The following is a 13,110-nucleotide window of genomic DNA, read 5'->3' on the forward strand; positions in this document are numbered from 1 at the left end:
GTATCTTTTTTAAGAACCGATAATTTTCAAATAAATAAAAATATTTCTGTAAAACGCAATACAAAATGGGTAAAATTCAATTTAATAAAATTAGAAAATCGTATTGTCTTTTGCACAACTGCAGAAGTAGCTAGGGACGGTTTGGGTTTCGATTTTGGTATTTTTTCCCCAATTGTTTCGATCAAGAAACGGCCACATAGCATAGATTGGCAATTTTCGACAAATGAAAATATTTATTTTTGGGATCGAAACAATCCAAAATGGAAGCAAACGTCAATCCCTTGGCTGTCATTCTGGTTTATTTTGACAGCAAAGGAGACCGCCTACTTTATAGGTATCCGTATCAGACGCTGGGGCAGACAAAAACGGCCAGCGAGGATCAGCGCAAGTCCAGGTGCGGATTGGGTGCTTTAGTCTCAAGTGAATCATTCCAATGCTTTTCCATTCAGAAAGCGCAATCCCTTCGCTGTGACGCATGTGGATGACTTGCTGCAGACTCCGTCACAGGTGGTTGCCTCCCAAACAGGACAGGGCCAGCTCCAGGGCTTTGCTGATGATGTGCTTTCCGCACTGTTCGCGGTTAAGCCGCAGTTGTGCAACCAAAAATTCGAGCTCAAGCTGAACGACGTCCGTTTCGTGAGCCACCCCACCCTGATTCCCCATAAGGAGCAAGGCTCCAGGAGCGCAGCAGGGACTGGAACAAGTTCTACGACCTTGGCGAATCCCTCTAAAAAACAGCAGATGCTGATAAATATTGTGTTTGCGTTGAACGCCCAGGCCAGCTATTCAATAGTCAAGTGCTATCATGAGCTGAGTAAGCGCTTAGGTTTGGCGCTGAAGTTTGAGGAACAAAGTAGTGGCTACCTCACCGAGCAGACCGCACAAATGGCCCGCACCCACGACGAGCAGCAGCAGCAGCCACTGGAGGACACCCTGGCGTTGATAGCTGAGCGCTGCACTTTAGCGCAATCGCTGCGCTCAATCTTTCACGACCTGAGCAACACGGGCTTGCTAAGCACATCGCTAAACCACAACCTGACCCTCTGCTTTTGCCTGCCAGCCAAGGCGCACCAGCTGCACAAGAAGGGAAGCATGGTGGACCCGGAAACCATAGACCGATGCCTTCGCGCCCTAAAGCCTTATCACGGCATGCTGTTGTTGGTAGACTTTGCCGAGTTGCTGGACTGCGTCCCGCCAACGGGTGCCCGAATGCTGTGGCAACTGGTGGATGCCTATAATCCACTGATAAGCCTGCAGAGTATGGCCTCTAAAGCGGATCTAAGCATCGAACATGTCTACAAGTTAGTCTCGCATCTTGTGTACTGGGCCAAGGCCACTATAATTTATCCGTTGTGCGAAACTAATGTGTATGTCATTGCACCAGACGCCCCTCTTCACACGAAATCTCATCTGGTGGAGAAGTTCTCGACCCGTTTCGCAGGCATGTCGCTCTTCGAAGTAATCTCGGACTTCTCGCTGCCCACCAGCATCGGCCATCTGACTACTCCGTTACAGCAGCCGGCGCGCCAAGGCATCCTCGCCCAGATGGTAATTTGGATGCTGCAGCACCACCTTCTCATGCAGCTGCACACGTACGTGCAGTTTATGCCCAGCGAGGACGAGTTTGGGGACTCGGCTTCCGCCTCCTGCAGCCAACAGCTGCGAGATGCTCCCAGCGACGAGGAACAGGAGCAAGATCCAGACGTAGACCAGGATGAACTTCACGATGGCTCCATGCTAAGCATGACCAGCCAGCCGTTGCCCGTGCCCGTATCCTCTGTATCAATTTCGATTGGTGGACTCCATCGCCGCGAAGCATCTGAGGAGCAATCTTCGCTGGCATCAGACAACATTGCCGTGCAGCCATCATCCAGCCATAAGTCCAACTTTAGCATTACCGCCTCCATGAGCACGGACAACTGCGACAGCCTTGACTCGATGGAAGATGAACAGAAGCTCAAGGAGCTGCTGCAGGTGTTTAGTGAGCCAGATCGCGCTGCCATTCGGCGTATTCCAGCGTCCGCTAACGTCGATGATCTCTCGCTGCTGGTCAAGCTCTACCAGATGGGGTACTTCAAGAGCGAACACCACTTGGAAGAGATCATGTACTTTGAAAATTTACGCCGCTCCCAGCTGCTGCAGCTACTTGACAAGTTCCGCGACGTTTTGATTATATACGAGACTGAAGATCCGGCTATCGCCTCCATGTACAATACTAAGTAGCTTGGCTATAAATCAGCATTCCAAAGGTTTTCTTGTTTTTGTTAGCTATCAAATAAAATAATTGTAAACAGTGAGCTAAGTTTATTTGTGGATATGTAATTATATATTCTATTCTAATTCTGATTCTATATGTAATTGATATTCAAATTCACCGCCTTTAACTTATCGTTCTATATATCGATAGTATCGTCTTGATAGTATCGTCTTTAACGGTACTCGATACATAAATAAACAAATAAATGAATGGAATGAAAAAAAATGTAACAGCGTGGATCATATATCTAAAAGTATTGGGTCTGGCTTCAAAATATTTTCTTTTCAAACTTAAATTATTACACTTTTCCTCACATTTAGCTGAGAAAATCAAACAAGAATGTGCTGGACAAATGATGGCGATGTTTTCGTGACTATCGCTGGTGCAAGCCGGCTCCGACTCGTAATACTATCGATAGTTGCATAGATGGCTTGCCAGCTCCAGTAAAGAAATCAAAACTTGAAATTTAAGTCTTCACGATGAGCTTTTCGCATAAATGTAGTATTTGTTGGGTAAAGTCCGACTGCCTTGTGGATCGCAACGGACAAAGAATCTCCGCGCGGCGCTGCTTTGACGGATTGAGGGAGTTTCTATGCGTGGATTGCGCGTACGCTGAGGAACATGCCTATTGGGTGAGGAGCCGGGAGGCGCAACGCATTCGGAAGGAGACCGAAAATGCTACGAAGGCTTTGGATAATAAGAATGGTGGCATAAAAGAAGAAAATGCGAACGGACTAATATTGCAGGTTCCACAATCCCAACGTCTTGAGCCAGCGGACATCCTCGCACCTATCATCGAAATGGCTCCAGAGGCCGCCAGCGGCCTCGAATCTACTAATATATTTGAGACAGAAAACCTCAAGTCGATTGGAATATTAACAGGCAGGATTGAAAAATCGGAATCCCATGAGACAGCATCTAACTCCAATGATTCCGCTCGTACACGTATACTTCGCAAAAGGGAAGCTTCAAAGGAAAATGATACAAATCAGTTGACAAAAACCAAGCAGATGAAGGTCACCGAAGACAAAAACAACCAAAAGCGAGCATCAAGTGGCTACCAATGTCAGAAATGTCCACCATCCTTCTTGAAATGCTTGCTTGAAATGCAGAATCGCAACCACAATCGGGATCGCCCGTACCAGTGCTCCAAATGCCCAAAAGCTTTCAGTCGGGCCACCTGAAGCAACGTCGTCGTCACTGGAGAATCACATGCAGCAGAAAAGCCTTAATAATTTAAGAATGACAGGAAGTTATGAATTATTTGTTCCTTATAGAATTAATTATAGTTAAACAGCATTATAACCTTGCCCTATGTTTAAGACGCATATACGAGAGCATTGCATTTATAATTTACCAGTTTAGTTTTTTTTTTCTTTAATCGACATTCGAATCGAATTTATTTTTTTTTTTTTTTTTTATATACAGCTAAAGTTAATATGTAAATTTAAGTGAAAGGTTTGTTTTTCAAAACATGTCAATAAATGCTTGAATGAACTGAATATGGTCATTTAAAAGACCTTTTTTTTGGGCGTCCTCTTGGACGTGATGCGTTTTTGTATGCTGCATTATTATGAGTGCGGCTGTGGGATGCTAGTTGGACTTTTCCGGTGAAGGTACGCGGGCAGTCGGGGCATTGAAAAACCTTCTTCTTTGGCTCCTCTATAAACTCCTCAGAATCCTCCTCCATCTTGACTTCCACCTCCTTGCTGTCCTCTACATCCTTGCCATCCTCTGCATCCCCGTTTTTCCTCTGGATGCGGTCAATCAGCTCCCAGTCTTCACTTTCCAAAAAATCGCACACTTCGTGGTCGTTCGCCTCCGTCTTCATCATTTTGAGTGTTTCCATGCTCCTTTTATAGCGTCGCTTAAAATGATAGGCCTGTCGGAGTTTTTTTATGCACAGCTCGCACATCACTTGAGGAAAGAATTCTCCAGTTTCCACGGGACCTCCACTGCATTCTTGCAGCAGGAATCCAGGCGAGACCTCCGACTCATTGCAGTTCTTGAGGTCTTCCGAGAGCTTATCGGTGAATGTCCCGATTTCGTCCAATTTCACGAGGACTGTTGCCTCTGCCATGCAAACACGGCACATTTTCTTTAAGTCAGTCATCGCAGCTGGATTATAATTTAAAAATTGTTCACATATAGTTCCTTCTGATTAGTGTGACCGTAATGGAGTAAGTAAAATACCTCCACCCAGGGATACATGAATATTGACATTACATTGGCAATATTGACCCGATTCCTAAGCGGAATATCTTAAGCAATTCGTAGATCGATTCTCCATGAATCTGCAACAAAATCTAACGACAAAATATTTTTTAGATTTTTTGTCAAATTTTCTGGAGGGTCCCCTTCAAAAATCCACAAAAGTGGGTCCACCCACAATATGGCCCCTGGGGAAGGCTATATCTTTGGCAATATTTCTCCAATTCTTAAGCGGAATACCTTAAACGATTCGTGGATCGATTCTCCATGAATCTGCATCAAAATCTAGCAACAAAATATTTTTTTAATTTTTTGTCAAATTTTCTGGAGGGTCCCCTTCAAAAATCCACAAAAGTGGGTCCACCCACTATATGGCCCCTGAAGGCATATGAAGGCTATATCTTTGGCAATATTTATCAGATTCTTAAGCGGAATACCTTAAACGATTCGTTGATCGATTCTCCATAAATCTGCATCAAAATCTGAAAACAAAATATTTTTCAGATTTTTTGTCAAATTTTCTGGAGGGTGCCCTTCAAAAATCGACAAAAGTGGGTCCACCCACTATATGGCCCCTGGGGAAGGCTATATCTTTGGCGATATTTCTCCGATTCTTAAGCGGAATACCTTAAACCATTCGTGGATCGATTCTCCATAAATCTGCATCAAAATCTGAGAACAAAATATTTTTTACATTTTTTGTCAAATTTTCTGGAGGGTCCCCTTCAAAAATCCACAAAAGTGGGTCCACCCACTATATGGCCCCTGGTGAAGGCTATATCTTTGGCAATATTTATCAGATTCTTAAGCGGAATACCTTAAACGACTCGTGGATCGATTCTCCATAAATCTGCATCAAAATCTGAGAACAAAATATTTTTTAGATTTTTTGTCAAATTTTCTGGAGGGTCCCCTTCAAAAATCCACAAAAGTGGGTCCACCCACAATATGGCCCCTGGGGAAGGCTATATCTTTGGCAATATTTCTCCAATTCTTAAGCGGAATACCTTAAACGATTCGTGGATCGATTCTCCATGAATCTGCATCAAAATCTAGCAACAAAATATTTTTTTAATTTTTTGTCAAATTTTCTGGAGGGTCCCCTTCAAAAATCCACAAAAGTGGGTCCACCCACTATATGGCCCCTGAAGGCATATGAAGGCTATATCTTTGGCAATATTTATCAGATTCTTAAGCGGAATACCTTAAACGATTCGTTGATCGATTCTCCATAAATCTGCATCAAAATCTGAAAACAAAATATTTTTCAGATTTTTTGTCAAATTTTCTGGAGGGTGCCCTTCAAAAATCGACAAAAGTGGGTCCACCCACTATATGGCCCCTGGTGAAGGCTATATCTTTGGCAATATTTCTCCGATTCCTAAGCGGAATACCTTAAACGATTCGTGGATTGATTCTCAATAAATCTGCAACAAAATCTAACGACAAAATATTTTTTAGATTTTTTTTCAAATTTTCTGGAGGGTCCCCTTCAAAAATCCACAAAAGTGGGTCCACTTACTATATGGCCCCTTGTGAAGGCTATATCTTTGACAATATTTATCAGATTCCTAAGCGGAATACCTTAAACGATTCGTGGATTGATTCTCAATAAATCTGCATCAAAATCTGAGAACAAAATATTTTTTAGATTTTTTGTCAAATTTTCTGGAGGGTCCCCTTCAAAAATCCACAAAAGTGGGTCCACCCACAATATGGCCCCTGAGAAAGGCTATATCTTTGACAATATTTATCAGATTCTTAAGCGGAATACCTTAAACGATTTGTGGATCGATTCTCCATAAATCTGGATCAAAATCTGAGAACAAAATATTTTTCAGATTTTTTGTCAAATTTTCTGGAGGGTCCCCTTCAAAAATCCAAAAAAGTGTGTCCACCCACTATATGGCCCCTGACGAAGGCTATATCTTTGGCAATAATCATCCGATTCTTAAGCGGAATACCTTAAACGATTCGTGGATCGATTCTCCATAAATCTGCATCAAAATCTGAGAACGAAATATTTTTTACATTTTTTGTCAAATTTTCTGGAGGGTCCCCTTCAAAAATCCACAAAAGTGGGTCCACCCACTATATGGCCCCTGACGAAGGCTATATCTTTGGCAATAATCATCCGATTCTTAAGCGGAATACCTTAAACGATTCGTGGATCGATTCTCCATAAACCTGCATCAAAATCTGAGAACGAAATATTTTTTAGATTTTTTGTCAAATTTTCTGGAGGGTCTCCTTCAAAAATCCACAAAAGTGGGTCCACCCACTATATGGCCCTGGTGAAGGCTATATCTTTGGCAATATTTATCAGATTCTTAAGCGGAATACCTTAAACGACTCGTGGATCGATTCTCCATAAATCTGCATCAAAATCTGAGAACAAAATATTTTTTAGATTTTTTGTCAAATTTTCTGGAGGGTCCCCTTCAAAAATCCAAAAAAGTGGGTCCACCCACTATATGGCCCCTGACGAAGGCTATATCTTTGGCAATAATCATCCGATTCTTAAGCGGAATACCTTAAACGATTCGTGGATCGATTCTCCATAAACCTGCATCAAAATCTGAGAACGAAATATTTTTTAGATTTTTTGTCAAATTTTCTGGAGGGTCTCCTTCAAAAATCCACAAAAGTGGGTCCACCCACTATATGGCCCTGGTGAAGGCTATATCTTTGGCAATATTTATCAGATTCTTAAGCGGAAAACCTTAAACGATTCGTGGATCGATTCTCCATAAATCCGCATCAAAATCTGAGAAAAAAATATTTTTTAGATTTTTTGTCAAATTTTCTGGAGGGTCCCCTTCAAAAATCCAAAAAAGTGGGTCCACCCACTATATGGCCCCTGACGAAGGCTATATCTTTGGCAATAATCATCCGATTCTTAAGCGGAATACCTTAAACGATTCGTGGATCGATTCTCCATAAATCTGCATCAAAATCTGAGAACGAAATATTTGTTAGATTTTTTGTCAAATTTTCTGGAGGGTCCCCTTCAAAAATCCACAAAAGTGGGTCCACCCAGTATATGGCCCCTGGCGAAGGCTATATCTTTGGCAATAATCATCCGATTCTTAAGCGGAATACCTTAAACGATTCGTGGATCGATTCTCCATAAATCTGCATCAAAATCTGAGAACGAAATATTTGTTAGATTTTTCGTCAAATTTTCTGGAGGGTCCCCTTCAAAAATCCACAAAAGTGGGTCCACCCAGTATATGGCCCCTGGCGAAGGCTATATCTTTGGCAATATTTATCAGATTCTTAAGCGGAATACCTTAAACGATTTGTGGATCAATTCTCCATAAATCTGCATCAAAATATGAGAACAAAATATTATTTAGATTTTTTGACAAATTTTCTGGAGGGTCCCCTTCAAAAATCCACAAAAGTGGGTCCACCCAGTATATGGCCCCTGGCGAAGGCTATATCTTTGGCAATATTTATCAGATTCTTAAGCGGAATACCTTAAACGATTCGTGGATCGATTCTCCATAAATCTGCATCAAAATCTGAGAACAAAATATTTTTTAGATTTTTTGTCAAATTTTCTGGAGGGTCCCCTTCAAAAATCCACAAAAGTGGGTCCACCCACTATATGGCCCCTGGGGAAGGCTATATCTTTGGCAATATTTCTCCGATTCTTAAGCGGAATACCTTAAACCATTCGTGGATCAATTCTCCATAAATCTGCATCAAAATCTGAGAACAAAATATTTTTCAGATTTTTTGTCAAATTTTCTGGAGGGTCCCCTTCAAAAATCCACAAAAGTGGGTCCACCCACTATATGGCCCCTGGTGAAGGCTATATATTTGACAATATTTATCAGATTCTTAAGGGGAATACCTTAAACGATTCGTGGATCAATTTTCCATAAATCTGCATCAAAATCTGAGAACAAAATATTTTTCAGATTTTTTGTCAAATTTTCTGGAGGGTCCCCTTCAAAAATCCACAAAAGTGGGTCCACCCACTATATGGCCCCTGGGGAAGGCTATATCTTTGGCGATATTTCTCCGATTCTTAAGCGGAATACCTTAAACCATTCGTGGATCGATTCTCCATAAATCTGCATCAAAATCTGAGAACAAAATATTTGTTAGATTTTTTGTCAAATTTTCTGGAGGGTCCCCTTCAAAAATCCACAAAAGTGGGTCCACCCACTATATGGCCCCTGGTGAAGGCTATATCTTTGACAATATTTATCAGATTCTTAAGGGGAATACCTTAAACGATTCGTGGATCGATTCTCCATAAATCTGCATCAAAATCTGAGAACAAAATATATTTTAGATTTTTTGTCAAATTTTCTGGAGGGTCCCCTTCAAAAATGGGGAAAATACAAGGAAGCGCAATATGACCCACAGGGAAGGCCATATTTTAGCCATTTATCATCCAAATTCCAAGAGAATTTATGTATAATGAATTGTTAACAATAGGTATAACGTCTAAAGAGGGTAAACTTCAAGCTATTCATGAGAAAGCTTTACCTTTGGCTATATTTATAAGACTCTTTAGCAGAGTTGTTTTGTAAAATACTGAGGCAAAGTTCATCCTGCCGCAGGTCATTGTCTTCCACTATCGCGTCTTGGCAATGGAGGGAAGCTAATGGTGCAAGCGGGACTATGTATAGATTTTCAACCATCGCAGTGATAAGCAAAACAATTTTTTATTACAAAAGAGTGCACATCGGCACTATATATGTATATATGTATATTGCATATTTAACGCCCTCGGGGCGGGAAAATAAGTAAGATTACAGAAAATCGAAACGATGAGTGAGTGGGAAATGTTTACATTTCCACATATGTGGGCATGGTCATGACACCACAGTTGTTCTTGCGGGCGGACATCAGGATGTATCCATCGTTGCCCCAGTAGGTGGACCACGAGTTCTTCACCAGCCAGTAGTCCTCGCCATTGATGGTGCCATAACCCACAGCCAGCACGGCATGGTCAAGTCCATCCACGTCGTTCTTGCATTCCGGTTCGTAGTACACACCGTGAGAGTAGAAGCTGAAGGTCTTGGGGGAGGCGTCAATGGCCACCGACAGAGGCCCGTGCTTGAGCAGAGCCAGCTTGAAGGCGTTCGGGTCGTTGGAGGTCACGTTTACGAAGCCCTTGATCGGAGCCACCAAGGTCACGTTGTTGATGTGGCAATAGCCATCCTGTCCCAGGTAGGGACCGTACTCCTCTTCAGTGGGCACACCTCCGACCTGCAGCATCCACTGGTAGACGCGGAAGTCCTCACCGCCGTCACAGCCATTGTTTCCATACGCCCAGGAGCAATCGATCAAGGCCTGCTGCGAGAGTCGGACCAGGTTGCCTCCGTTTTTCAAGAAGAAGGCACCCTCCAGGTGACCAATGGTTCCAAACGACCAGCAGGATCCGCAGACAGATTGATCTGCAAAGAAGGGCAATGTTTAATCCAAAATTCTAAGGAGACAAGTGGTTGCTTAGCTTACCTTTTACGGGTGTGACGGCTCCGAAGAGTCTCCAATCGTACTGCGCGGGGATTTCATCCTTGAATTTGGGCACATCGTAAGGGAAGGGTTTACCGGTGTTGTAGACACCAGAGGATCGGTAGCCACGACGCGCCTTGAGCTCGTCCTCGGTCTTGTCAGCCAGGTGGTTAACGGCCAGCGTATAGCTGAGCTTGGCACGGTTCTTGGAGTGAATGTAACGCAGATTCTGACGGAAGATGTTCATGCGGTGCTCGTGCTCCTTGTCGCTGTTATAGGAGACTCCGTGCTTGCGCTTGAAGTGATGGAAGGCCTTCTCCACATGCTTATCGACGCCACTAACAAACTCTTGCATTGGGTTGAAGGTGGCGAAGTGACCTGTGCCTGGTCCGGGGAATCCGACGCACTGCAGGCTATCGTCGATCTCGAACACCTCGTTGGGAATGTCGTCGTGCTCGTAGCTATCATAGTCGAGGTAGTAGTGGTCGTAGTGGGAGCCCAATAGGGTATTGTAGCCCCGCATTTCGTAGCGCACGGGGATGGGCATTCGGCTGGCCGGGTAGTGAGGCGACTTCTTGTAGCGCACCCACAACGTATACACGTTCTTCTTCTGACCAATGACCGACTCCAGCCGGAACTTGTCGCAGGTGTAGCCCAAAAAGGTTTCTGTTCCCACCAGCTGGAAGGGTTTCGCATCCGGCAGAATGCTCTGGATCTGCACCGACTCCTCCTTAGTTCCATTCACCTGCAGGCATGTCAGCTTGTTCGTCTCCGTTTTGGTGGTAATGGGGGCCAGCTTCAACATGGTACCAAAGTCTCCCTCTCCGGCCAATTGGTACGTCTTCACCATTCCGCCGTAATAGTCGATGCGGGAGCGTTTTGTGTTCTTGTCATACCAGGCATAAAAGGGCTCGGCGATCTCGGCGTAGGGAATGTACAAGGTACCCTTGACAATGTAGTTGGGGTCCCATTTCGGTGGATTTGTAGCATCGCCTAAAAAAAGAATATGAATTATATTTTTTAAACTTTTGTTTTAAAAAAAACTCTATTAAGTTTCTAGTATTAAATCTTTAAAATAAAATATACAGTAAATCAAAAACGGGATAAATCTTTAAAATCTAGAACGGTAAAGGGCCGACATTGCGGATTCAAGCTCACGCCATAGTTGACATATATACATATTAAAATCACATATTTATGAACAGCACTGTACAAAATATTAGTGAGGAGTTTTTTGTTTTTATTCAAGATTTTTTTATAAAATCAAGACATATTTTTGAGTTAATATTAAGTTTAAGCTGCTCTCATTTTAATATATGTACATATATATAGGTACCTCAGTGTATAATTGATTAATTTCAAATGCAACTCGCACAATCTAATAAAATATATGTACTTCTTTGTTTTGCTAACTATTTTTCACCTTCTAATGTAACTTACCTGATAATATCAGGCCTACCAGCAGGCCTAAGGCTAACACCACTCTCATTATGGGGAATACTAAAACACTGGAACTCTGTCTGGAGTCTCAACTTTCTCAATCGCGATCACTTTTCAATCTGAGCTTTTTGTTCGACAAATTAAACTGTTCTGCCGGCTCAAGGGGCCATCTAATAGATTATATACAGACATATATTTATTTATATATATACTTACGTCAGTGATGCTCAGCTAAATCGTTTGCCTGAATCACCCTGTGGCGGCTTTGTTGAGTCGTGTTATCGATAACATTTTGGCGCGAAAAAGCTTTTTATATCTATCGAAGATTTTAGTTTAAAAAGGATTTATATTTTTATTGAAATTTAGACGGAAAGATATTAGTTTGTAAAGAAGATACATTTATAATTAAACTGTAATACGTGGCGTATGGGTAATTTATTTCGAAAGTGTCAATTAGAGGTAATTTGGGCTAATATTTGCAAAATTGAACAACAGCTGACTTAAAATCAGCAGCAAGGACCTTTCTCCGTCTCCTATTTTTGCCAACTTGGTTCTCTCACCGGTTTTAAACTGAGAGCCACGACCAGATGTGATTCCACCACCGATGAAGCAGCATCGTCTTCGTCCACGCATCGTCCTTCACCGTTACTGGTGCCGCTGGTAACGGTATCTGGCCGTTCGGTTCGGCTCTTCTCCGCTCAGTTCCGTTCAGTTCGCAGTTCGCACGGGTCACAGACGGGCCAGTTTTAATTGGCACAGTGTTTTCTCTAGCGTGGACTAGACAACTCACAGATACCTGACATGGCAGTGTGTATAAACGGCCAAGTGCAAGACGTGGATTAATGTAAACCAACCCAGCAAAGTCGCAATTAAAATTGCATTAAAATTTAAAGCATTGTGTTTGTGTGTGATGTGAGAGTGGTGTGGAAAGTTCCATTTAGCCCAATACTGCAAAATTGGCAAAAGTTAAATGATTCAAGTGCCAAGTTTGATGATTAAAGCTCAAACTTTTAATTCGTGGGCGATTACAATGTTTCGGTAATTGGCACTGGAGGAGCAAGAGCCCACAAAAGGTATAAAGCTTGGCTGAAAATTAAATCAAACTTTGATTTCCCGCTGATTGGTCGTCTGGGGGCGACTGGGGGGCGGCCAATATTGTTTTTGTTGTGCGGGTCCGTACACTCTGACAAGAAATCACAGACGAACTTACATCTGTATTCATTTTACATAGGTATACTATAGTCCGGACTCCGGAGTACATGGCTGATAGCTGTGTGTATGTATATATTAGGGGCATGTCGGAGCATTTCCTGCCCCTGTCACAGTTGTTTGTTACGTTTTCTCTATGCTGCTACTCTGCAGGACACCCCCACCTAACCATCCAGTTATCAAAAAGTCAACAAAAACAATTTGAATTATGTATGTGCAGAGATATAAGAGGAACTGAAGAATGGAGGCACAGAAACTGCCTTGAGTTTCTTCCATAAAATAGAAATTAGGAATGGAAATTAATAAAAATTTATATTATAATGGTTTTTATTGAATTTTTTACTATTTTGTGTTGGGGTTTCTTTAATAAACACTTCTAAAGCTTACAATTATTCATAGTTTTTATTACATGTAATCTAAAAGCCCTCTTATACTTTCCTTCCTATGAATAGATCCTATTTTTTTAGCCCCAAAAGTACGTAACTTTGATTTCCGACAAAATGAAATATACCTCA

At 42.3% G+C, this 13,110-nt stretch overlaps 4 protein-coding genes across 4 annotated transcripts; 2 read left to right on the forward strand and 2 right to left on the reverse strand.

The window, feature by feature from the left end:
- Positions 1-195: 195 nt before the first annotated feature.
- Nprl3 (GATOR complex protein Nprl3) lies at positions 196-2,311 on the forward strand. Its single transcript, XM_017244671.3, has 2 exons — positions 196-394; positions 450-2,311. The coding sequence occupies exons 1-2, from the start codon at positions 261-263 to the stop codon at positions 2,221-2,223; spliced, it is 1,908 nt and encodes a 635-aa protein (XP_017100160.1). The 5' UTR covers positions 196-260; the 3' UTR covers positions 2,224-2,311.
- A 425-nt stretch (positions 2,312-2,736) lies between these two features.
- LOC122322337 (uncharacterized) lies at positions 2,737-3,441 on the forward strand. Its single transcript, XM_043214179.1, has one exon. It carries the CDS (start codon positions 2,737-2,739, stop codon positions 3,439-3,441), a length of 705 nt encoding a protein of 234 aa, XP_043070114.1.
- Positions 3,442-3,454: 13 nt separating this feature from the next.
- LOC108127511 (zinc finger protein Paris) lies at positions 3,455-4,352 on the reverse strand. The gene is made up of 2 exons (XM_017244610.2): positions 3,903-4,352; positions 3,455-3,484 (listed from the first exon to the last, which is right to left on the reverse strand). Exons 1-2 carry the CDS (start codon positions 4,350-4,352, stop codon positions 3,455-3,457), a joined length of 480 nt encoding a protein of 159 aa, XP_017100099.2.
- Positions 4,353-9,134: 4,782 nt separating this feature from the next.
- On the reverse strand, positions 9,135-11,555 carry CtsK1 (C1 family peptidase 26-29-p). The gene is made up of 3 exons (XM_017245017.3): positions 11,387-11,555; positions 9,950-10,939; positions 9,135-9,888 (listed from the first exon to the last, which is right to left on the reverse strand). Exons 1-3 carry the CDS (start codon positions 11,433-11,435, stop codon positions 9,278-9,280), a joined length of 1,650 nt encoding a protein of 549 aa, XP_017100506.2. The 5' UTR covers positions 11,436-11,555; the 3' UTR covers positions 9,135-9,277.
- Positions 11,556-13,110: the final 1,555 nt, after the last annotated feature.

Source organism: Drosophila bipectinata, chromosome 3L (genome assembly GCF_030179905.1).
Source record: "Drosophila bipectinata strain 14024-0381.07 chromosome 3L, DbipHiC1v2, whole genome shotgun sequence".
NCBI classification, from domain to species: domain Eukaryota; kingdom Metazoa; phylum Arthropoda; class Insecta; order Diptera; family Drosophilidae; genus Drosophila; species Drosophila bipectinata.

Bases quoted from the DNA above. Each gene is read 5' to 3' on its own strand.
- LOC122322337 (XM_043214179.1), top strand. From the start codon at position 2,737: ATGAGCTTTTCGCATAAATGTAGTATTTGTTGGGTAAAGTCCGACTGC.
- Nprl3 (XM_017244671.3), top strand. From the start codon at position 261: ATGGAAGCAAACGTCAATCCCTTGGCTGTCATTCTGGTTTATTTTGAC. The intron at 395-449 runs GTGCGGATTGGG...TTTTCCATTCAG, and splicing joins GAGGATCAGCGCAAGTCCAG to AAAGCGCAATCCCTTCGCTG.
- CtsK1 (XM_017245017.3), bottom strand. From the start codon at position 11,435: ATGAGAGTGGTGTTAGCCTTAGGCCTGCTGGTAGGCCTGATATTATCA. The intron at 10,940-11,386 runs GTAAGTTACATT...TTCTTTTTTTAG, and splicing joins GGTAGGCCTGATATTATCAG to GCGATGCTACAAATCCACCG. The intron at 9,889-9,949 runs GTAAGCTAAGCA...CCTTCTTTGCAG, and splicing joins AGCCGTCACACCCGTAAAAG to ATCAATCTGTCTGCGGATCC.
- LOC108127511 (XM_017244610.2), bottom strand. From the start codon at position 4,352: ATGTGCCGTGTTTGCATGGCAGAGGCAACAGTCCTCGTGAAATTGGAC. The intron at 3,485-3,902 runs GTTTTTCAATGC...TAAATTATTAAG, and splicing joins TAGAGGAGCCAAAGAAGAAG to GCTTTTCTGCTGCATGTGAT.